The sequence below is a fragment of the Megalops cyprinoides genome, chromosome 1 (genome assembly GCF_013368585.1).
Source record: "Megalops cyprinoides isolate fMegCyp1 chromosome 1, fMegCyp1.pri, whole genome shotgun sequence".
Lineage (NCBI taxonomy): Eukaryota > Metazoa > Chordata > Actinopteri > Elopiformes > Megalopidae > Megalops > Megalops cyprinoides.
This window is the reverse complement of record NC_050583.1, coordinates 47,194,192-47,220,463: the sequence shown is the minus strand read 5'-3', so window position 1 is coordinate 47,220,463 and position 26,272 is coordinate 47,194,192. Positions and strand designations below refer to the sequence as shown.

Sequence of the window (26,272 nt, the reverse complement as noted above, 5' to 3'; positions counted from 1 at the left end):
TAAATCTTCAATATTAAATCTTAACATGATATATTTACACAGGGTTTACACAGAGAAATGGCTACAGAAGGGATAGTTATTTTATGTATTGCGCGAGCATGGTATGTTAAAAATATTATTGTATCTTTTTAAATGCAGTGAGCGGTGCACTCCAGATTGTAAATGCAGTGAGTAGACATTTGAAGATGTATTAGTGTTAACACCATCACATCTCAGGTAAAAAATAGAATCAGGCTCTCCCTCTCGAACCCGCGTCAACACTGAGAAAATACTGGACCTCCAGCTGCTTAGGTCTCATATAGCACTCTGCTGTCAAATCTGGCCATTGTGAATAGTCAACACAGGCATATCCTACACAGTTCAGCCATTAAAACTGATTAACACAAGCATATCCAACCCAGTTTAGCCATTGAAAACAGTCAACACATCTAACACAGTTTACCCATTAAGACCAGTGAACACAGACATATCCAAAACTGTTTAGCCCTTAAGGCCGGTGGACATAGGTTTCTCCAGCATAGTTTTATCTGTTGAGACCAGCTGACACAGGTATATCCGACACAGTTTAACTGTTGAGACCAGCTGATACAGGCATATCTGACACAGTTTAGCTGTTGAGATAAATATCCTACTTCCACCTCCCTCTCAGCCTAGCTTCAGCCCCCCCCCCCCCCCCCCCCGACCCCCATTCAGGGTCTTCTCTGACACAGGCCTCCAAGACCGTAAAGCAACAATGTTTCCACAGACAACACAGAAGAGAAATGCTTTCTGATAACACAGCTCTCAGACTAACAGAACTAACAGAGCAACTTCCAATCATGTTTTCAAATTTCTGCTATGTATCACCCAGACGTTATGAAGAGAGTTAAAGTTAAAGAGTTCCACTTCAGAGGACAGATGCACTGTTCTCCTTCTTTCTGCAGTAGTTGGACTGAAAATAGTTTCTCCTGCAAAGTGAAGTCGCAGCAGAAACGGACTTCAGTTAAAATGCTGAATTGGTGTTTACGCGCCTCATTCTTCTAGCCTTGATCAGCTCTGTCCCCCCCCCCCCCCCCAGGCCCCAGCCCCAGCCAAAGCACGCTCACTGCACACTCTGACACATCACAATTAAACACTGTCACTCTGTGACTGCTCTCCGAAACTGTCCCTCTACAGCACCCGCACACATGCTCTGACAACACAAACACACACACACACACACACGTCTATATTTAATCTGAGTGTGACGGATGAGAGGATCCAGCTGAGGGATTGATGAGCTGCTGGGATCGGGTTTGTGATTTAGAAGGACACACTACACTGCTCACACATCCTGCGCCGTGAAGCTGGGGTCCCCGGCACCCAGGCTGTCCGATAAATCGCCTGCTGTCAAATGCAGGGCCATAACTCCCGAGAAAGGGGCCCTATATCTCCATGGCACGCCAATGCACATGAGCCCCAGAATGAAGCTGCTCTCTGATTTTTAAATCTGCACAGGCAAACGAATCCAGAATTCTTTTCCAACACCTGCAGCCACACACAGGGACAATTACATTACATTACTGTCACTTAGCACATGCTCTTATCCAGAGCAACTTACATAGGTTACAATCTTTACATGTTATACATGTATACAGCTGAATATTTCCTGAGGCAATTGTAGGTTAATGACATGGCACAAGCAGTGCCCCAGTTGGGAACTAAAGCAGCAACTTCTTGGTTTTGAGCCCTGCTTCTTACCACTACCCCCACTCTGCTGCCTCTGCTCTGGCAGGGTATATGGCTGGTATCTGCTGTGTGTTTGAGAGCAGTGCTCTGTAGAGGAGCGTAAGCACCTCTTGGCCCTCCCTCTCTCTGGCTCTGTTTGCCTGCTCTCCAGGGAAGCCATCCCAGATCAGGATCCGCTGCTTACACTCAATACAGTGTGGTCCCAGAAACCCGCCTCCACCCCCATTTATTTATTTACAACCTCAATATGCTCATTTCCCACCAGACACGGGGAGATAAGAGGAATGAGGGAAACTGCATCACTATACATACATACACTCACACATACAGTACATACATATATATGTACTGTTATATGCAGTCTTTTCTTTTTTCTGTTTACTTCTCAATGTCAGCTTCACTCTTGATCAGTTTGACAGGGCTTTGACACATGGGCAAAGAGCCTGACCTCTGATCTCTGAACACTCTCCACGGAATCACTGCCCCCTTCATAATGGGGTTAGATCTTTATGCTGAATTTGTGTTTCTGCAGCACTTCAACAAAGCGTGAATCTCAGACCGACCCCCCCTCTCCTTCCCGATCCTCCCGTGAGGAACAGCCGAACTATAAATCACACACCCGACACCTACCGCGGCTCTACCCCGTGTTCCAATTTTTCAATTTGTCCCACGCACAATTAAAAGCTATCCCCCGAGCAAAAGGCCCTGATTACGCGGCCGCCTAATTAACGGATCTGAGTCAGCGCGCAGCTGCCCTGCGTCGCGGGCTCCTGTCGCACACGCCCGTTACAGGGGCCCCGAGGCACCCCCAAAGCCCTGACATCCACCAGGGAGCTTCAAATTAAAGAGAGACTTAAAACCTCCACATTTTCGTGAGCAGGGGCGGGTCTCTATGTTTCCAGTGTCAGAGGTTTGGAGGTTGCAGCTTGCAGTGGCTAGTGCAGTTGCAGTAGTGTGGCATAGTGGTAAGGAGCAGGGCTCGTAACCACAAGGGCACTGGTTTGATTCTCCACTGGGGGACTGCTGTTGTACACTTGGGCAAGGTACTTAACCCACATTTGCCTTAGTAAGTACCCAGTTGTATAAATGAATAAAACTGTTGCTCTGGATAAGAGCTTCTGCTAAATGACATCAGTGCAATGTAATGTAGACTGTGGGGTCATAGATATGTACCTGCAGCCCTGACCTCTGGCAATTCCATTCCCCTGTCATGTCCAAGTCACACCGTAGTGTGAGGAGCGTGACTCTGAATCAGCTTTGTTCGTGACCGTTTTGCGGGAGGTCTCCGTCCGAGTGTGCAGAAACCACAACCTCAGAAAAGCACCAGCAAGTGGAGTCCCAATGACCAATCAGAGGGGCCGACCAGCTGGAGCATTTTCAAAGACATCCACAAACTTTGATTTGTACCGACCAATCAATGAAGGGAGCTCTTGTGCCAGCAGCAATGAATGGCGATCAATATGAGAGCAGCCTTAATGAAGCCAGTGAGAGGAGGCGCATGGCTCAGTGAAACCAGAAACCCAGGCTCAGCGACATAACTGTCTGACCCTACACTCCATATGTATCCTGAGGTTCAAAGCATAGGCACCAGAGTACAAACTCAACATCAGCGCCAAATGCATTCGCACCCGTGGTGTAATTCTGGGAGCAATAAAGACACAAATACACATATTTACACGGGCCTTAGGCCTTGGGCCTTCTACTGCAGTATGCATGTTTAACATGCGCACGTTGGGACTAAACATCATTAGCTAACATTAAATCCCCTGGGGGGTGCTGTGAGTCCTGCCCTGCCTGCCGTCTGGGGCCTCGTGGGAGCATCAGAGGACCCTGAACCACAGCGGGGTCTCCTCCATTTTAGAGACGGCTGTCAATCATACCAGCGCACAATGCTTTTACATTACATTACTGTCATTTGGCAGATGCTCTTATCCAGAGCAATTTATGTAGGTTACAATTTTATCCATTTACACAGCTGGATATGTACTGAAGAAATTCTGTGTTAAGTGCCTTGCCTAAGGCTACAACAGCAGTGTCCAAGCAGGAAATCGAACCAGCAGCCTTATGGTAATAATAAGGCTCCTTACCACTACTACACACTGCTGTCCTTGCTTAAACCACATTATGGGACCAAAGAACTGGTTATGAAACTATGATGGCTGGACAGCGCTGTAAAAATATACAGAAACAATGCTAAACTGAATCATTTTCAGGACATTCTGATTCAGGGTGGTGCTTTAAAACTGCACATAAACACCTACTGTGTAAAACAATGACACTGTGCACATAAATATGTATAATACAGAATGGACACTACACATAAATCTGTATTAGAGGAAACAGACACTTCTCATAAAAGGATGCTGCAGTGCTAAAGGACACAAGGGGAAAATGGCAATATAGTAGGCCTGGATAGTCATGCCAAAGCAGATATGCAGCAAAAGTACCAAGCAGTAAAAACAGCTCTGATGGAGAGTACAACGCTAAACACTATAACACTAGCTGCCTTTGCTCTTCTCTTGAACAGACTCGCCTCTTTGTGGTTCTAAGTATATCTGTGTGTCCTCTCTCAGGCCTGGCTCTGCTGTCAGTGTGTCTCTCTGTCTGTCTGTCTGTCCCTCTCAGGACTGAAGGGTCAACACTGTGTTCCTCCCTTCACCAAACTTCCAACTTTCAGTTACACACAAGCCCAAGATTTTTATCAGACATCCCCATTCTCGCTATCAGATAAAACCACAAGTTCTCTATTGGATAAAAATCCAGGTTCTTTGTCAGATTCAACCGTAAGTCCTCTTTCAGACACAACTGCAAGATCTGTGTCAATGTAACCGCAAGTTCTTTGTCGGATAAAACGTCAGATACAGCCCCCAGTCTGACACCACATCCAGCCCTACGTGGATAACAGTGGTCCATCTCTAGCAGCCATGTGGAGGACAGAGCAGGAAGGGTGTCTCTTCTCGTATGACAGGCCCATGGAGACAGCGAGCATGCTGGGAGAGCTGCCTCCTGAGCAGCTCCTCCTGTTCCTCAGCACTGTGTGCTGTGACTTTGGTATTCTCTATCTCTGTTCCCTACCAGGGGATATATTAACTTAAGTAAGTCTGATGAAAAAAAGGATATGTGTTCTCTGTACAAAATGGAAGAATCAAACAAATTTATTGCAATAAGTAAAAGACAGGCTCTATCCTGTTTCAGATGACTCAAAGGGATCGATGTGGTTGAACCGCGTGAAATAATATCTTTAGGATTACGATATCTGTGTGTGGAGAAATCTTTAAAGTGAATGACGGGTGGGATGGGATCCAGTTGAGTGTTACTGGGTGCAGGTGCTATCTATCAGAGTTGGCATCAATGACCAATGAGATGGAAAACTCATCTTTCAGAAGATGGAAGAGGAAAAAAAAGCTGAGTTCAACCAATCAGAGAATACATACGCAGACACACACACACACACACACACACCATTCTGGACCCTTCCTTTGTTCCTCTGAATGGCTGCAGCTGGCTTTGCCCTGCGGCAAATTAGTGTGAATTCTGAGCAGCGCAGGGAGTGTGCTTTCCTTGATACATTAGCCTCGGCATGCACTACGCAGGGCAAGCCCTCATTATTACAGACTGCAGCCATAGTCATGACGCACACTGAGAAAGCCTGAGAGCCTAAATACTTTTTACTTTGACTGGTTTCAACCAACTTTTCAGTCAAACACTAGCCAACGATTAAACTAAAAGAAAGTGAATAAATGAATAAAACCTACAACCGGCTGTTTGCTAAAACTAATGAGAAATGAATTTCACTTCTCCTCTGCCCAGGAGAAAATAATAAAGAATAAAGACAACAATTCGTTCTTCATTTAGAAGAAAATGTCTGCATTTATTTTAAACTTATCTCAAGCGAGCTTAAAAAAAATAAACAAATAATAGCATAATAACTCTGGGAGCAGGGAATGAGGCAGTGAGGGAGTAAAGGAGCGAGATTGTGGTGGGGGGTGTGTTTAATATGTGACCAGCTTCCAGCTTCCACCTGCTGTGAAAATGATTCATTCTTTTTTATTCGTCTCTCTCTAATGTGACACCTGTCCCTCTCTTTCTCTGCTCCCCCCCACCCCCATCTTTTCCGAGGGTGTGCTTATACCCCGAGGCACGCTAACATGCAAGCGTGAAAAGAGCTCTCCACTTGGCCTGCTGGAGACGGCTTCCACACTCACAGATCACAGACCTCTAAGGTTCCCCTTAATATCAAAGCTAACTCACCTTCAGTAACCAAGTCAGCCAGCCACTGCACTAAAGCTAGAGTAACTGAGCATGCAAAAAGGATGCCTGGTTTAGGCCGGGACCAACATGATTACAGGAGCACCACGACAACTCAATCACGACCTAAACCAGGGGGCAGCAGTGTAGCATAGGACCTTGCAACCTGAGGAACTTCACCCGCCCGAATACCCATGTATAAATGGACGGAATTTAAAAAATGAATCAGTGTAAATCAAATGCGATGTAATAGGAAGCAGCAAAATCCCTGGACTTCTTTACAGCGCAGACAGAAAACCCTTCTTCTCTACAGTGGCTCACTGAACCCAGACTTACATTACATTAAATTATTGTCATTTAGCAGACACTCTTACCCAGAGCGACTTACACAGGTTACAGTGTTTAGATGTTATCCACGTATACAGCTGAATATTTACTGAGGTAAATGTGGGTTAAATATCTTGCACAACGGTACAACATCAGCACCCTAGCGGGGAATCGAACCAGCAACATTTCGGTTATGGGCCATGCTCCACCACTGTGCTACACTTTTATATTCGTGCTGCTGTTCCTCTGTCCTTGTATGCACTCATCTTCACGGCTCTCTGGTCCCCAAAGTGAATGACCGTAAATGTACGCCCGACCGCAGTGCTGCTGCGGTCACAAATGGGTACTGTTTGGTGTATTGAGTCCTCAGCCCCTGTGTAATTACGTTGTAATTACAGAGTAACTGCATGGTCGTCAGGACCACAGGCGGTGGAGCCCATTGGTGTGGCAGAGGTGTTGAGTAACGGTCACTCAGGCACAAGCTAATAAAGGGATTTTTAGCACAGTGCTTTATGAGTGGTGAGTTTTTACAGGGAGACACTCCCACCTGCTGAGAGGTATTAAATGCAATGTGAGATATGAGATTGGTAAGGTCTGCCCTCACTCGTTAAAACTTGTAATTTCCTCTCTGGCAATTAGGACAGAGGTGAGCTCAGGCTACTGGGCACAGATCATAATACTGATATTACAAATACAAACCGTGGGGCCAAAGAAGGCCACACTACAATGTACTACAATTTTAGAGCCTATTTATGTCCTCACAAATCAGCTGATGAATGTATTACTATCCATGAATTCAGCACACATTTTCTAATTAGTTAGCTAAAACACAGGTGGCAGGTAGTCAACAGATAAGAAGCACCCAGGTTTAGAGAATAAACTCATTTTTTAAAGCAAAGCGCGCATCTCTTACAGTATGTAAGGATCTGTTGATTTCAGGTTCCTCAGTTGGTTGGTCTGGTTAAATACAATGCAGTCTCTCCCTGGCAAAGGTGCTGCACAACAAGCACAACTACAAACGTAATTGATTGTTTACTGTCTATTTACAATCTCTTACAGTTAACTGCTTTGAAACAATTAACAGTCAATTAATTAGTAACATAATTTTTACATTAAATTATTGGCATTTAGCAAACACTTATCCAGAGCAACTGACATCAATTACAGGTTTTTACAATGTTATACATTTACCCAGCTAGATATTTACAGAGGCAATTCTGGGTTAAGTTCTGGGTACAGCAACAGTGCCCCATCAAGGAATTGAACCGGCAACCTTTCAATTACAAGTCCTGCTCTTTAACCACTACGCTACGAAGTGGTTAAGGAGAGGTTATTACATGCAGGCCACTACGTCTCTCTCTCTCTCTCTCTCTCTCTCTCTCTCTCTCTCTCTCTCTCTCTCTCTCTCTCTCTCTCTCTCTCTCTCTCTCTCTCTCTCTCTCTCTCTCTCTCTGAGAGAGCTGAGGTCACAGGTCTGTGTAATACTCTACTCCCGCCCCTGTTTCTAAGGCTGTGATGGATCCCTCCCCTCCCCTTTCTCCTCCAGTGGAGAGCGGGTTTAGGGCTGGCGGGGACAGAGCATACAGTAAATCAAAACCTTGAGGGGGGAGAGCGCCTGCCCGCCACCGGCACAATATTTTGCGCAGTATCGGCAGGTTTACGGAGACGTCGATAGCAGCCTTTGCAGCTGGCCAGCCAGGCACTCGGTCTCCAGGACAGCTCTGTTTCGTTAACTACAGACGGAGGGAAACCAGCTCTCCGTCGGTCGATGAAAGCCCCCTCCCTCGCCTCGCTGCTGAAGTGTGTGATGTACAACACGGGACGTGTCCTCACTCATAAGACGACAGATGCTTTGCTTTACTGTTGCACACTCATTCATTTTATTGGGCGGACGTTCGCATCCGAGGTGATCCAGGAGACAGGACGCATTAAATGCATGTTTCAGAAGGGATGGCATGCACATATTTGCAGAACAGCACACCGAATTTGTGTTATCCAGCAGCTGCTCAATAAGCCCGGCCACACAGGCGTGTTTACGGCATCGTCGATACCAGCCCACGGTTCGCTCTGTCTTCAGGACAGCACCATTCCATTACCCTCGGACGGAGGACACCTCCGTTCCTCCTCTGATAAAATCCCTCACTAAAAAAACCCTTTTTGTTTGAGGCGTACCCACAAGGAGAGGAAAGTGCCTGAAAGAGCCTGAAACCTACAGGCTTACTCACAACACTAACACTCCAAACTCCAAGCTGCCTCAGCAACGTCAAGTGTTGACGGCAACTGTCATAAAGACTGGCCTCCACAGTCTGCTCTTACAGGAGGCAGTGAGATTGCAATGAAAAGGGAGGGACAAAACAGAGCAAAGGATGGCGCTAAAACTGAGGAGAGGTTAGAGGGGTGGGTCGTTGCTTGGGAAACCACCCTGTCAATCACACACCCCCATCTCCATCCTTCATGGCAAGGACCTGAAGATAAAGGGGCCTGATTATCTCAATTAAAGTGATAAAGCTAAAAAGCCATCACTCTCTTCTGCCCAGCTGTGTAATAGCTGTGATTATCTGCAGCTCGGATGGCTTTGGACAGCCAGCTCATCCCTGTCAGTTTCCAGTCTGGCTCTTTATTTCTTTGTCTTTGGCACCTCATGTGGAAGCGTCCATCTGTGGCAATGTTACAGCATGTAGGGTCCTGGAGCACAGTAATCTACACCATGTGCATTTTCTGTGCTGGAGAAATATGTGTGTGTGCGTCTGTGTGTGTGTGTGTGTGTTTGTGTGTGTGTGTGTGTGAGATTGTGCATGTGTGTGTGGTTTTTATTCAGAAACGTTAGGTTGTGCGTGAGCATCATCAGTATATTATGTCCTTGGAGTTGTTTATCAAACATTCATAAAGTGCTGCACTGCAATGAGCAAAGTGAAGTGCTGCAGTAATAGACAGATACATATAAATAAATAAATAAATAAATAAGGGCAATTCTAATTACTGAAGTGACAAGAGAGAAAGAGATCAGGAGTAGAGGTAATTACTGAGCTTAACTCATGCAGAAAGCCAGTCCTCTTAAGGTTGTGTGTGTATGTGTGTGTGTCTGTATCTGTGTGTGTGTGTGTGTGTGTGTGTGTGTGTGCGTGTGTGTGTGTGCGTGTACATACAGTAGGGATGTGCATCTCTTTCACTGAGGCCGCTGTAATACACATCTCGATGCATTGCCAACGATCCAATACATTAAAGATACATATGAAGCAACTACTAATGCAATACGATATGATTCACCCCTATTGCGATGCAGTGCGATTCGACACGATGTGATTCAACACAATGCGATTCAACGCGATACGATGAGATGCAAAAGAATATGATGCTATGCAATTCAGCATGGTACAGATAGTTTGATTTTATTTCTTTGGTTCTTCTTAAGCAGGCAGCAAATCATAAATTAACTAAAATTTTTACTTCACATATTTGTTTCTCTAGTACTGCAATTCAGTAAGCATCTCATTTATTGTCCGTCTCTCTTGAAAAATCTGAAGTGTCGCCAAACATTTGATTTGTAGCAATTGGGTGGAATGTGTAGCTCTTCCTCCTCCATGATAATCTTTGACTCGCCTGGACACGCCTCCAGCTCGTGCGAGAATTGGCCGAGAGACTTGATGAGAATTGGCCACTGACAGCAGTGGAGACGAGAGAGTGCGCTTGAGAAACAGTTTAGAGAGGAGGAATCAATCTAAATATAAAATTATTGGTCACATTTCTAAATAATAAAGGCATAGGGCTTTGACTGATAATTACAGTATATGTAAATAAACTGGATTTTACTGATGCAAAGATGTTAGAAACGATGCACCCCGAGTTCATCCCAAATTGTATTCGCTGCACACTTTTTTAATCGGGGCAATCGCATCGTGAACTTTTACGCCGGTGAATTTTACCATCCCTAACATACAGTATGTGTGCGTGTGTGTGCATGTGCGTGTCTGCATGTGTGCATGTACATGTGTGTGTACAGTATGCGAGTGTGTGTGCGGTGTTTGTTGTGTATCTGAACACGCGCGTGTCTCTGGCTCTCCACGTGGCCCGCGTGTGGGATAGTGTGAGATTTGCTGGGCTCTCTCTCTGCCCTCCTCCTCTGATTGGAGCCCAGGGGACGGCGTGCGCACACTGGCCTTTATTACAGTGTTAATCCCCCTCTCTCCCTCTGACTCACTGCATACAGGAGCTGCCCACTGAAACACTGCGCTCTGATTCAATTAGCCCTCTCGCTTAAGGACATAAAGACTGGGACGGGTGGGGGGAGAGAAAGAAAGAGAGAGGAGAAAGGGAAAGAGGGAGGGAGGGAGGGGGAGGAGAGAGGTAGAGAGTTATTGAGAGGAAGTATAAAATGACTGCTGCAGGGTTGTAGCACAGGGTGCGGGGTGAGGGAGTGGATGGGGGGTAGTGTTCAGCTTTCATGGGCAGAAATTTAATGTGTACACTTTCCAGTCCTACACAACCCCCCCAACACCACAGGCTATGTACTGTATGAGAATACAATCTACTCTCTGCGCACTCAAACCACAGACACACACACATGAACGCGCAACCACACACACACACACACACACACACAAACACACACACAATCACATCAGCACATGCTGCAGTGATGATGTCACCAGATTTCAATGCAAGAGGTGAACGGTGACGATGTCACCAGCTTTCTATGATGGAAGGGAACTTGACATCACAAGTTTTCTCCTGTCCCCGGCCCCACTTGCTGTTCCTGGCCAATCAGCTGGCCCGCTAGGCCAAGGGGGCGTGTCAGGAAGCCTCATCACCACCAGCAGCATTGCACCGACCGCGATTGTACGAGCCTGCTGCCGTCACCGTGTACACGCCCTAGCCCCGTCACAGCGCCACTGTGTGGTGACACGCTGTCCCAGCGAGGGGGAGTGAGCGTGCTCTGTCTCGGGCGGCGTCGGGCGCTGACCCGCAAACTGACCGGGCATTTCACCGCTCACCGGAAAACGGACGTCTCCTCCAATCACACTCAAACCCCCATCAGCCCGGCCCGCGCTCAGAGCTCAGCTCTGACACTGACAGCTGGGGGTGGGGGGGGGGGAGGGAGAGAGAGACAGAGGGGAGGAGGGGGGAAGGAAGACAGGGAGAGTGAGGGAGAGAAGGAGAAAGAGACAGAGCGAGAGGTAGAGAGAGAGAGAAGGGAGGCAGGAGAAGAAGAGAGGGGGGAGAGAAAGGTGGGGTTGGTGGGGGAAAGAAAAGGGGATAAAGAGGGAGAAAGAAAGAAAGAAGGGAGAGACCACCTCAGTGACCACAGCTTCGCAGTCGAAAACAGAAGAAAGACATCTTCAAAGAGAAGAACTCATGTGCAGCCATCAGGAAGGGCAGGTGACTGAGGCAGAGATTCATGCTTTGTTATCCTTCCCCAAAATGCACTAATACACGGAGGGATTACTGTCAAAAATGTAAACAACAGATAGATCCCAGATATAACAAGCCAGATCCCAGATGGATCCCAGATATAACAACAGGCTACAACAGTCTCATTGGCTGATTGCATGCTTGGCCACATGTCACTGCCTCAGGGATGCACAGTCAGCACTTTGTATAACAGGAGCAGAAAGGGCTTGATTTGCTCAGATTACTCTTACAGTAAGTTTCTTTGTTTAGCAACAGTTACGCAATTGTTTCTCAGCCATTTGCTACGTATGTATTTATCATGAATATGTTTGTGATCTATGCTTTCATAGTTACACTAAATTACATACGAAATTTTGCCAATATTGCATTGGTTTATCCTGCCAATAAAGCGTTGCTGAACCGAATTCAGTCTCACTGAACTGAACTAAACTGAATTTAACTGGACTGAACTGAACTGAACTGAACTGAACTGAAAGCAAAGGAGACTGAGGCTTCACTGAGGCGAGCCCCTGTAGGGTGGGAGGTGGAGCTCTCTCTCTCTCTCAAACCTGTGCCAGTGTGGAGAAATGACTCACTGGACCTGCAGGTGGTTCAGGTCTCAGGTCAACCCTATATCCATGTTTTTGCTGTATTTTTGTAATTAATTAGTACCTGGTGGATGGATTCTACACCTCGCTCAGGTCTTTGTATACCACCCATTCTCTCTACGGGTAACATCCACGGTCCATTATCTAAGCTAACATCTTGACTGAATGTGTTACCATGGTTATGCGGCTGCTTTAGGGGTGACCTCACAGGAGCAGAGCCAGAGGGGGAGGGGGGAGAGCCGCCCTCCAGAGACAGGTAAAACCCTGCGCTCAGGAGAGTAACACGGTGACGCCATTATGGAGGTGGGGAGCATTACAGCCGATTACAGATTTAACTCTGCAAACTCCTTCATCAATAGCAACTTACAGAGCTCACCCTTTTATTTAAGCATATAAGAGCTTAAGAAGTTCAGCCCAGTTCTCTTTCTGCCTACAGTGCAGAGTGTGTATATAGCACTTAGGTATATAGGCCTATAGGTCATTCTGCGTATAGTGTAGCGTGTATATAGCACTTTCGTGAGTCTTTCTGCTTAGAGTGTAAAAGGCATAAGAGGGTTAGAAATAAAATGTTCTTGTGTTGAAATTTCAATTGTCAAGAGAAACTAATTAGTAGAATTAATAATCTCTCTCAACAGCCTCTTGTTCTTCACATTGTCCATTCCTACAGCTGGATACTTACAGCACATACTTGCTAAAGTAATTTAGGTCAATGGTATATCCACGTTCGGCTATAGGAAACTTCAGTAAAGAAGTCATTGTTTTTCACTGACAGCCCTGAATTAAAACACCACTTTTTAAAACCAGCCTTATAGGTATAACCTCCTTAAAACCTTCTTATGGATATAACCTGCTTAAAACCAGCCTTATGAATATAACTCTCCTCTAACCAATTTTCTGCTTATAAGCCTAAAAACTAGGCCACATGGCCACCTTATGCTTCTTCCACACCTGCGTATTTTCTCTTTGTGTTTGTATGTGCGCATTCATGTGTGCTTATATGTGTTGTAAGATTATAGTGTTTCTAACTTCTGACCAGACATGGTTCAGAATCAGAGAACTGTTAACCTGATGGCCTTATTATCATAGTTACAAAGGAAGCTCCACACCTTGGTGCCACGCTACAGTTGGAGCCAAGAGCAATTGATTAAGGCAGGCAGCAGACATCAAGTCTAGCATACAACCGGGAGTGGGCAATTGGCAACCATCACCACACAAAGACGCGGTCAGCATCAAAGGATCCCGCTTTGCATTGGGAACATAGGTTGATGCTGCAACAGTGTAAAACCTATTGTTTGTTGCCATTTGTTTCATGGTATAAAAGGCCGATCACGGTAACAGTTCCCTGAGTTAAAGCTTCGCAGGCAGAGATGCTGCCGGATTCCATCGCCGAATAAAGCTTTTTCTCCAAGCGCGCTTTTGGTCCGGTTCGTTTACTTTTAAAATTAGAACAAAATCCAACAGTGTGTATGCATGTGCGTCTGCTTGTCTGTGTGCATTCACATGTGTGAGGTTATGGATGGGTGTGTGCTCCTGTGTGCATCAGTTCATGCGAACGTGAGTGTATGTGTGTGTGTGTGTGTGTGTGTGTGTGTGTGTGCGCGCATGTGTTTTGCGCGTGTATGCATGTCAATTCCACACTCTCCCAGCTTGTTTCACTCGGACCAAAGAGCTTACACAGGCTAGTTACATAACCAAAGGCAGCACAGACTCCTACTTGGTGTGTCTGAACCCTCTCTCTTTGATCCAACATTTCCAGACCCTGCCCAAGGCGGCTCTTTCGCTCGCTGTGCTGGCTGATCTGGGCTACCCCACAGACAGGAATTACAGGAAGAGACAGCACTATGACAGGAAGTGAGGTCATTTGTATTCATTAAGTTTAGATTATATAATGTGAGCCACTACATTAGAGAGAGAGAGAGAGGAGAAGAAATCTGTCGGTGACTGCTCCGTGCTGGGAGGGGGAGAGCAGAGGCCACATTATAAACTGCCACATTGAAAAAGGAAGTGGAAGACAAGCTGTTTGTGACATGGCTGCCAGTGTTCACACAAGGCCCCTCCTTAAAAGCTGAGTTCAGGGCTCTGCCTACTACAGAGTCATGGCAGCTTATCAAAGGTTATTTTGGAGTGCTAATGGAGGCTTTAATTTATTCACTTTTGCCAAAAGACAACATTTAATGGTCTGAAGTTTTGTTTATTTCAGAGCAAATAAATATCACATAATGCTTCTAAATCAGCCAGGTCGTGTAGCAATCAGTGAAAGGTCACAACCCCTCCCTTCCTGTTTGAAAGGAGGTTAGGGTTAAGGGGTTAGGGTCAGAGGTTAGGGTTTAGGGATAAGAGACAACAGGCACTGGAGATGATGTGAAAAGCAATAACGGCATAGAATTGTGTGAGTTTAGATGGAAATTCTCACAGTACATGATGGACGTGTTTCTGAGGTGTCGGCTCTCGCGTGATGACACAGAGAGAGGGGATGGGTGTGGGAGGGGAGGGGGAGGGGGAGGGGGAGAGGAGGGGGGGAACCCTGGAGAAGTCCTCTAATTACCCTCCTGCCTCCTCAGCAGAGAGGTAAACCTGCCTTTCAGTGGCTCAGCACTCACAGGCTCACCTTGCTAAATCCCCCATAATCCACCTGGACACCGAGAGGAGAGAGTACCAGCAGCAGAACAGCTCTGTCACACGCACACACACACTTCACCGCACATACACGCTCCAGCGCACCTCAAACACACTCAGACAGACACACAGACACCTACACACACTTCAGTGCACACGCACGCTCCAGCACAGCTCAAACACACACATACACACACACACAAAATGCACACAAGGGCATTCACACCGACAAAATCTCACCTCACAAACTTGACTGAGTGTAAACCAGTACTTTACACTCATAAGATACTGGCAGAAAGATATATATATACACCCATGACAGTAGTACAGGAGAGAGGCACACAGGTAAAACTGGATTACACCAATGTAACAAAGCAAGTATGTTTCTGTGAGTAAAATGAGACAGGTACCCACCATGCCCTGCCCTGAGGGACACAGGTGATCTGTGGATAGCCACGGGTGCCGTGTCACGAGGCTTGATCCCCAAGGTTGGGTGTCCCTGCTGGTCCCCGAGCCCAGCCACCCCCAGTGCCACCCCCAGCAGGAGGCCCAGAGTCAGGGGGAGGGCCCAAGCCACCAGACGGGCGGCCAGCGCCAGGCCTGGGGGGTCCCGGAGAGGGCGCAGACCCACTCTGTCGCCGGGCATCTTCCCCGGGCGAGAACGTGGTGAGAGGTCGATCCGCTCAGGCACCTCACAGTGCCGGGAAGCCCATTCCTCGCCCCCCCGACCCCCTCCCCGGCTCCTTGCTCCACTGACAGGTCAAAACACTCCAAAAAAATCCCCCAAAAATGCGGTAATTCCAAAAACAAGCCCCTCAATCCACAACGTGGGGAACGATGGGTCGCGAAGAAGAGGAACAGCAATCAGGCGCTCTGAAACGCTCCGTTAGGAAATCCACCGTGACATCACAGAAGCCAGATCATACGAGTAATCACCACTTCACACACACACGCGCACACACACACACACGCACACACACACACACACAAAGCACCACAAAAGCAGGACACGTGCAGACACACGGAGAGTGAGAGAGGCAGTGATCCAGTCCTGTCCCCTCTGCCGAAGTCCCCGTGCTGGTGAACCAGCAGCTCCAGACAAACAAAAAGCAGATTGTCAGAAAGAGATATCCCACAGACAGGCTTTACTCCAAAGGATGGAGGCCGGACGGAAAGGAGTGGAGAACAGGAGGTGCAGGAGAAGCAGGAGGTGCAGGAGGAGCGGTCACTGCCCCTGAAGTGTCTTGTTTCCTCCTCGTTTTAAACCACTTCCACAATCCATGGGAGACCGAGCCTCATTTCCATCCTATCAGAGCTGGAGGGAGGAGGAGGAGGAGGAGGAGGTGTGTGTGTGTGCAGGGGGAGGGTGGCGTTCACACCTGCAGGTTGAGATCAGCTCCGCTCCCTCTTCTGTCCTGTGACCCCCATCCCAACCGGGGCGTCCCCAGACCGTCGGCAGGAACACTGGAGAGCCAGGTCCAGCCCGAGGCACCAAGGAGAAAGGGGAGGGAACTACGCAGATCCACGGAGAGTGCTCAGAGCCGGAGCGCGGCTCACTGAAAGGAAAAGAGCTTCTCTGGAAGAATTTAGGAGCAAGGGGTGAGCAATGACCCCATCTCTCTGTGTCTCTTTCTCTCTCTCTACAGTTCTTCCTCCTCTCTCTCTCCCTTTTTCTCTGCCGTGCTCTGCCGAGCAAAGCTGGAGAGTAAAAGGAACTGAGAGACGGCAGCGGAGTGAGAGAGCGAGGCTGGGCTTCCTCCTCTCGCTCTCTCTCTCTGCGCCCCCCTTTCCCTCCTCCTCCCCCCCTCCCCTTCTCTCTCTCTCTCGCTCTGTGTGTGTGTATGTGTGTGGAGGTACTCCCTCTCCGCCCCCCTGTCCTCCTGCTCGGGGCTAAGCTGCAGACGGATTGGGACAGCCCCGTGGTGCAGAGGGGGGCAGGAGCAGAGAGAAGCAGAATGCCTCACCCCGTTTCTGTCTCTAAGCCCACAATCGTGGCCTTTTGATGGAAGGGACACTTTGCCAAAGAAAGGACGGAATGAAAGGTTTAAAAAACGCAAAGTGGAGCCTCGGAGTCCTCCTTCTGCCTGTGATTGGCGCCCTGCCGAGGAGGCGGCCCTCGGCGCAGGTGTGGGGAGAGGGAGAGCGAGCGCACCCTGCCGCACCTGTTTCACACCTGAGGCCGGAGAACAAAGAGAGCAAAAAAGCGGAGCTGATTCAGTCAATGCACACACACATGTGTGCATGTGCATGTGTGTGTGCGTGTGTGGGGAGGAGATGAAGGGGGGCGTGAGGCAATCCATTTACAAAAGCGTATCGCCTCAGGAACCACAGAGGAATTCTGCCAGCTATAACCATACAGAAGAGACGGTTAGAGAGACGCTGCTGCAGACTCTAAGCTGGTGGCCATGGAGAGAGAAGAGTCAGCCATGCTACAGAGGAGTAGAGGCTTTTCCTCAGAGAGACCGCCCGAGGCCAGCGCGAAACACTCTTCATTCCTGACTGAGTAGAGGGGGCGTGTGGCTTCTCCCCCCAGGTCAAAGTTCACAACGTGTCTGTCCACCCCAGTTGTATGCATAAAAAAGAAGAAGGAGAAGAAAGGCCAGGAAGGGAATGAAAAAGAAGGGAAGAAAGGAAAGGATATAGGAGTCTGAGAAAATGCAGAGAATCTGGACTGAAAGGAGGGACTGTGGCTCAGTTTGGCTCAGGTGAGAAGCAGTCAGCTGAGGAGGAATCGTGAGAAGGTGAGAAGGGACAGGGAGATCTCTGCATCAGGGTCTTCAAGGTCTCCTACCTGTTCAACAACTGACCCAAAAATCCCCCTTTCTGTTAATCCTCCAATTTAACGGAAACAATCCCGCAAAACCCCTTTCCTGAAATACAAATTCAGATTCTCCAGACCCAAGCAAGACGATTTTAACGAAAACACTCCCCTTCCAACAGGCTGTTACTTGGGCGCCCCCAGGTGGTGGTTCTCAGTCAATGCATATGTAGTTTGAGAACAATAGGATCATCTCTACAGAGAATGAGCTTGGACATCCCCCTTCATGTTCAATTCAAATCCCCTATCGTTACTAATGTTTTAGTCATTTTCCTGTGTTCTATTTTTACTGTACGCCATTGCAGGCTCTGAGGAAAACCAGAAAACAGCCAAACAAATTATCAAAGACCTCATCATATATGCTTCTGTATTCACTCAACACTCAACTAGAGACAAGCATATATAGAGGCACACACAGACACATTCATGTTTTGCCATAAAAATGGAAATGAACGATGTTAAAATCCCATGAGTAAGGGGTTGTACATGTAAAACGGAAAAAAAGCTTACAAAAAACAGCTATAACAAAAGCTGCAGATTCGAGACATAACCATGTTTACTCACAACATATTTTATCATGAAACAATAAGACTGTTCATAAAGTCTCAATCAATGTATGACTTAGATGCATATGACAGATTTTCCTCAAAAGGCAAGAGAGGGCAGGATATGAGGAATGGCATTTATCTGTACTGTTTATGTACATGCATGTACATGCATGTATGTGTATATATATATATATATATATATATATATACGCATCAGTATATATATGTATCTACAGTATATAAAAAGCTGGTCTGGAGTTAAACTATAGCCCCACTATAGCTGTACAGATGTGTGTGTGCACACCTGACAGTACAAACACACTGCTAGTCTGCATGGTCGTTGCAGGGTCAGCCATTTTTTAAGTCTGTTGTGGTTTCATTTTCACAGTTGATTGTTTGTTCAATATCTGGGCTCTTCTGATTTGTGACAGTTAAACAGCTAGCTGAGTCTGGGCTATCGATTTAGCGAGTTTCAGTACCTGCTGACCGAGGACTGATCTTTTTGGGTTTATTTCTTAAGTTCATAGGGCCTTGGAAATGTAGTGTGATTTGAGGATTTTCTTCTAGAATTTTTGTACTTTTATTTGACTGTTTAGAATCAATAGAACCTGGCCTGATTATGCCTTGCATGCACTATTTGGCCATAACTGAGAAGGCTTTTAAAAGACGGTATCCTGACTTCATATTTTTAAGAATTTTTAAGAGTACTTTTTCAATACATAAAACTTCCTTTAAGCAGACTAAGGTGACTGAGGTAAGTATAATCCGTGGTGTGTTGTTCCAGGCCAGCGTTGCCTGTAATTGATCCAGACACGTGTTTGCTTACGGGCTCTTTTTGGACGGTCAAAAATTGTGTCTGTTTTAAATGCTCTGTCGGGCCCCGGTTCTGACAGTCCTGCCCAAGCAGAATCCAGATCCTGCTTTAGGCTCTGCTCAGCAGGTGACAGCAGGACACCCTCTTCTTCTCTGTATGCCTGTCCCTCTTCTCTCTGTCTCCCTGTCCCTCTCCTTTATTTCTCCTCTCTCTCTCCCTCCATCCGTCACTCTGGGGAACACACATCAGACTGAGGTAATACGCTTTCCTCTGCTGATGCGACTACACCGCACGCAGCCCCAGATACAATTATACAATATTGACTTTTTCAATGAAGAAACGAGAGGGCTGATAGCGGGGAGAGCTAATTAAAGATAATGCATCACTTTGCGGAAATAAGAGAGAGAGAGAAAGAGGGAAAACGGGACTAAGCTCTCCTCTGTGCGGGAACCTTCGCCAGCACAAAACGGCTTATCAGATTCCATCTCTGATCCTTCTCTTACCAACCCTATTTACACGCCTGCAAAGACGGATGTTATCATCAAACAATGCGTAAGCCCTTTTCAATTTATCTCCAGCCTCAGACTTTTAAACGTACATATTTTAATAAAACTAAGAACAATGCATTTATCATAAGAGCAGAATGAACAGACTGCGTAGTGATGATGCATAGTGAATCTGAATCTGTGTGTTTGTGCTGTGTTTGCCAGTCCCTGTGTGTGTTTGAATGGTATTTTATTACATTCATTACACATTATATTATCTTACACTGATTATATTAAGAGGGACATGAATTGCGGGATTATTCACTTCTGCATGTGTACATGCCCACAGACACACACACACACACACACACACACTGAAACTGAGGGAAAAGGGAATTGTCTCCCTCAGGCAGGCTGAGTGAGACAATTGGAAAGATGCTGGCTGTTTATTTCCTCCATCAGAGAGGATGTGAGGCTGCTGCTGCTGTACAGCGCAGGACTGGGGCTGCCTGCAGCCATGTTGCTGGAAATGACAGAGAAAAAGAAGAGCAGCGCAAAGCAGCCCTCTGTGCGCTTATTGATCTGTTCAGTCCAAACAGAGGACACCTCTGACTTCCGCACCCCAGCCTTCTCAGATTCATGTCCGACTGCCCCCACACAACACCAGTTGACCCCAAATACCCCATAGCTCCACTGCCCCCACACACAACTGCCCCCGGACACCTCCAATTACTCTCACACACCACCAAGTATCCCTTCACCAGGACTAATAAAAACTTTCAGATACACACAAAAAATAGAAATTGGGGCAGGGACACACACATAAACACTCACATACTCACACACACACACACACATACACACACATAAACACTCACACAAACACACACACACACATAAAAACTCACATACTCACACACACACACACACACACACATAAACACTCACATACTCACACACACACACACACACACAAACACTCACATACTCACACACACACACACATACACACACATAAACACTCACATACTCACACACACACACACACACACACATACACACACATAAACACTCACATACTCACACACACACACACACACACACATAAAAACTCACATACTCACACACACACACACACACATAAACACTCACATACTCACACATACACACACACATAAACACTCACATACTCACACACACACACACACACACACATAAAAACTGAACGTGAGTGTTATCCCCAGGCTGCTGGTCCTCTGGCACAGCATGGAAGACAGGGGGTGGAGGGGTGTTGGGGGGGGGGGGGGTCACTGGCACTCCTTTAAACCCGAGCGCAGACTATGCCTCAAACAATAACAGGCGCTCCAACCATCTACAGAGTCCACTTCATCCTGCCAATCAGCTGCCCCTCAGCGGGATGATCTGAACAGCGGCCACATCTCACAGCAGACACCCCTTGCCCTGCAAGCACTCTGCAACTGAACCAAAGTTCACAGTTGTTGTGTATAATGCTAGGAGCCTGCTGGCGATGATTCTCAGCTGCTGGTCATTCTTTCTGATAGACAATGGACTCTAACATACTTGCCTTATGATGGCTGAGATACAGTCAAGAGAGCTGATGCTCTATAATACTGATATGGGATTGGTCCTGTATGCAGCAGGACTGGTAATACAGGCTTCAGCTTTGGAAACATTAATGTGAGAGTGCAGACGCGCAAAACACACACACACCTAAACCCACACACTCATACTTGCAAGCACGCATGCACATACACTAATGCTGAAATAAGCCCATATTCAACAGTTTGATCCCATCGTATTCGCAGCAAGAGAAGACAGGTTCTCTCATTAAGACGCACAGCCCTGTGGTTCCCACTGAAGGCTAGAGGTCAGGACCCCACCCCACCCAGCCGGACCTACTGAAGTGGGAGATAAACATGGCTAAATTAGCTCCCGACCCCTGGCGCTCCCTCTCTATTTATCTCCGAACAAGGTGGACTGTCCAATCGCTGCCTACGTCAGCGGGGAAGTGGAAGTGGTAGGGGGGCATCTGGAAGTACATTCTGCCCCTAGTGCCACATGCTTCAAACATGCAACACTTATGATGACTCATAGAAATATCAGAGCTCACAGCGAGAGCAGTGGGAGAGCACAGCTTATGAGACCACCAGCACCTCCCAGCTCCTGACTGCCCATATCTAACAAAACACAGAGCCACAAATAACATGAAATAAAATAAATACACACAGGAGAGAAGTATCACTGTTTCAAATGCGCTTTAGCCGAGCAGGGCTCTCTTCTGACCCCTGGTGGTATATCTGCAGAAAGACCTCTGAACGCAGCAATACTTCTCTCTCTCTGTACTGCGGGCGATCAGTCCGTTAACTAAACCCACGCATGTGTTTATCAACTCCTCAGCGCATGACGCCGCCCCAGTAACAGTCATTATTATGCAAATGCTGAAAGAGGGAAGTTTCTGAATCGCACTGACAGGTAAATTGTTACGCTTGCCAGCGTTTCGCTTTGATCTGTCTCTCTCAAACACTCGCTCTCTCTTTAACTGTTTTCCTCTCTCATGAAGGAAAAAAAAACCGCTCACACCACTGTGAGAGTTCTTAAAATCAAATCCCACTAAACAACAGAGGTGATGGTGTGCCGTATTCCTTCTTGGGCTGCAACTGCCTACCGTACAGGACGCAGAGGACAGCATACAGGACAGCCAGGTTGCTGGTTCGATTCCCTGCTAGGACACTGCTGTTGTACCCTTGGGTGGTAAGGCCGTTTTAACTGAACAATGATTGAGATCATACCTAATACCCTGATGCTAATTCTGCTGGACAGTGGCTCGGCAGAGGGGTTTCATACGAAGTACAAACAGTTGCACAATGATCACGTGAGCCAGAGAAACAGTTTAAACTGCACACAGGAAGGTTACGCACACATTTTTATATCAGTGTGGAAGGACGCTCCAGTGTTCCTGGATGTCGGAATGGAGAGACGAGAATAACTCCTCGAGATTTAAGGTAGAACGCAATCTGCCAGCTGTTATGCTTGGGCCTGAACTTTGCCGATGGAACTGATGGTGTTTTACACACAATACACAATTTTACACACAATACACACAAAATTAGCCACATAGTGTTTAAAAAATATATATGTGTATGTGTGTCTATGTGCGTGTCTGTGTGAGCTGCACAGGTCGTTATGGACGGTGGATTGGTTGACAGATGATCTGAGTGGTCCAGATGATCTGTACATCTGCAGAGAATGGTCTCGGTGTAGCCCATCTGCCCAGAATGCTGAGCCAGAGCGAGGCAGAAAAACGGGAAACAGGAAGTCAGGCTGTCGCGCCACTCACCATCGTTGCAGAGAGGCCCACCGAATGACGTCATGCTGCAGTCACAGCTAAAGCCCTCCCACTGCTGCAGGCACACACCCTGATTGGAGCAGGAGTCCTCCTGGCAGGTGGTGCTGGGGCCTGAGAGGGAGAAAGCAATGTCAATCAGACCATTTGCCCCACCTTTTCACTCCAGTCACCCAATAACTTGCTCCTCTCTTCAATCTAGCCCAATCACGTTGTTCTGTCTTTCTGGAACCCCCACCCATTTCCTAAACTGGCCCCGCCTACACACAGTTCCACAGGTTCCACATTTCTGTCAGTTTCTCCCATAAATTCTGCTACAGAATATAATTAACAGACTGGGGTCTTACAGACTAAAGTTTGATCAGTGAGACTATTAAATGAGGTGTGGAGAGGTTCACCCCACAAACCATGCAGTGCGCTACACAGGTGTGCAGGGGGTCGAATTTATTTGATTTATTAGTACATTTATTTTTCCTACTGCACACTGATTTGGAATAGTTGTGCAGCATGCACAAGCATTGTGGGATTTATTCTGGCATTGTGATGCTGAAGCACAAGGAACGCAGTCCTCCAACACCCCAGCATGCCTTCAACAGCTAGTGTTCACTCAGTGCATCAGGGCATCCCTCACTGACCTCACCTGTAAAAATCAATGTCACCCTGACTAGCCACTAGATGGTGCAAACATTAATTTATTGTTTTGGCTGACCTCAGGCAGAGGCCACTGACCCCTTATAAATGTTTTACGAATATGGATTGAAAATAATGCTGTAAAGCATTCATTCGCTGGACTTATTTCAGTAGAACCTGTCCTAAAGTCATTTCTAAGGGGTGACATATATTTACTTCATCACAGGCACTGCAATGAATGTTAATTGTTTATTTTAATTAATTCTACTTTAACATGAATAGGTACCACTACTGCCTCAGGAGTGAATACTGTTTTCACGAATCATTTAATCCTCCAAAACAATGAATAAATGAAATCTTAAAAACAGCTCTCTGGGGAGAATCGCCTGTGGGATAAAAGGGAGTTTTTGTTATTTAGAGAAAGGATAAGTGAACGTGTTCGCAGATATGTTATCAGATGTAATCTGACACTGATAAAAAAAAAAATCTTCTGATCACTCCCCTGGGACAGTGCAGGGTCATTCGCTGCTGTTTTACATACAGGCATACATAACCCTAACCCTAACCCTGACCCATATCCCATCCTAGCCCTGCACACTCGTCCCAGGAGACCCCCGTTTTAGCCTAAATGCATTGATTTTTTTTTCCCTGTGATTCTTTCCAGAGGAGGGCTGCTCTCGGAAACCCCCTGTGGAGACCTCGGAGCGCACTCCACATCACACGAGACGAGACGGGGCTGGAGTCAGGTTCCTCCCGGCTGTTTGACTCACTCAGACGGAAACCGTGTTATAATCCCGTCTCTCCTGTGCAGCCCAACTTCTATTTCCTCACAGTCTAACGCAGCTTTATTCTCCCTGAGAATAGATTTAAGTCATTTTCGCGCCTGCGGACACTGATTCACAGCAGAACAGTCTCTGTTTCCACACATGTAACATGAAACATCCGAGCTGTGTAGGAGGACACCTGATATATTATTTATTACTTATATATACTTTTTCCCCCAAGCAGGGCAGGTCACAGTAGGCATGCAGTGAACAGCTACTAGTCAGTAGGGGGCAAATTCAGAGAGGCATGCTTTCAGAAAGACACACGAGGGAGGGGGGGTACATGTGAGGTGAACAACTCTGGAGATCAAACTAAAAGCAGGTGACTGCCACAAGATGCCAGAAGAAACAGGGCCATAGTCAACAAATACAAGACCGCAGAATGCTTGTATCCTCTATGGCCCGTGTCACTCACTGACAGTGCAGGTGTCGTGATCTACCATACAGGGCTGAAGTTAAACTGAAGGGGGGGGGGGGGGGGGGGTTGGCATAAGCAGGCTCTGAGACTTGGTTCAGATAAACAGGTCTATGTACCTTGCAAGTCAGCTTTCATCAATGCAACTTTTGTTCAGCCAAATGAAAGGAAAAAAAGCAAAATATATCAAATGTTAGTAAAAGCATTGAAATGACAGTCGTTTTAAATCAAACACATACAGAGAGAGAATGAGAGAGGTGAAACAGAGAAAGAGAGAGAGTGAGAGAAGAGAGAAAGAGAGAGAGAGAGAGAGAGAGAGAGACAGAGAGAGAGAGGGAGAAACAGAGAGAGAGAAGAAAGAGAGAGAGATAGGAGGAGAAACAGAGAGAATTACAGGAGACAGACATGCCTTTGAGTGAACAGAACAGAGAGAATGTTGGGTAATTAAATGCAGGGAGACTGGATAGGTTTGGACCTAAAGCAGGGGGCTGCTAAAAGTTTAGGAGGAAGAGGAGGGAGGCCAGTAAGCGAGATTTGGTGAAGAGCAGATAGCCTTATCCTTTGCATTACCCAGAGGGAATGGGGACGCCAGACCGCCCACTTCCTGTCAGCGTGTTGACTGATAACAGGAGATGGAGCGGCCGGCTGACCCGGCAGACAACAGGTGTGCAATCACCTCCGTCTGGAAACAGTCATGTGGTCATGTGGTCTACGTTAGGTCTTCCCAGTGCATGTACAGTTTGGTCAGAGTTTGGTTATTTACCTCAGGCCAAGGGTGGGGAAACACAGAATGATGGAGAGGTTCTGCCATTGTGACTGGACTTTGGCTCAGAAAGGTCATCTTATCACAGCTAAGCACCGGCCCCAGGAAGAATTGTCATAACATGGTGTACCTGAAGTAAGACGCTTCTTTCCAGACTGAGAGGTAAATAAATATCTGTGACGGAGCCAATGTCGCTCCGTCACAGTATCCTACGCTCCAAACCTGTCTGCTTTTCTGTGTCTGCTGCTCAGACGATCGGAACTTCTCCGAAGCCAGTGTTTCACGAGGCACAAAGAGGTCTAAACAAGAGTAACGAAGTGAGCAGATCGCCCTGCCAGATGGTCTCCTCCTTAAAAAGACTTTGTTTCCGAGGGGCGTCTTTTCCTCCCTGTGAACACCCCTGCAGCATCGCCTCGTGAATGATCTGTGCGCTGGGGACCAAGACAGCGAATTGCCGTGGCAACGGAATGCCAGGGAACAGTACAGAGCGCTAACGAGCTGAGCTTCAATCAGCACCAGGCCTGCTTACCGTAACGCTACGTCTAGACCAGCTGTGCGCAAAGTTAGCTAATTAGCTAAACTTCATCAGCTCTGAATTGACCTCTTGTGGTGCTACTTAGATCGGCAAGCTAAGAGTAGGATCTGAATGTTGCTTAATACCTGCCACTGTTCTGGAATGTAAGCATTGCTTTGAAAGCTTGCTTTGCAGTAAAAAGA

The 26,272-nt window shown here is 47.0% G+C and overlaps 1 protein-coding gene across 27 annotated transcripts in view; it reads right to left on the bottom strand.

Moving 5' to 3' along the window:
- nrxn1a (neurexin 1a) overlaps positions 1 to 26,272 on the bottom strand; it is a 216,175-nt gene that overhangs the window by 63,950 nt on the left and 125,953 nt on the right. For 14 of the 27 annotated variants that reach the window (XM_036526921.1, XM_036526938.1, XM_036526989.1 and 11 more), the window contains one exon: positions 22,918 to 23,037. In XM_036526921.1, the coding sequence (XP_036382814.1) occupies positions 22,918 to 23,037 (120 nt within the window). Of the gene's footprint in view, positions 1 to 15,308; positions 15,586 to 22,917; positions 23,038 to 24,911; positions 24,939 to 26,272 lie in introns of those variants that run through there. The other 13 variants (XM_036526873.1, XM_036526893.1, XM_036526981.1 and 10 more) reach the window with 4 other exon arrangements.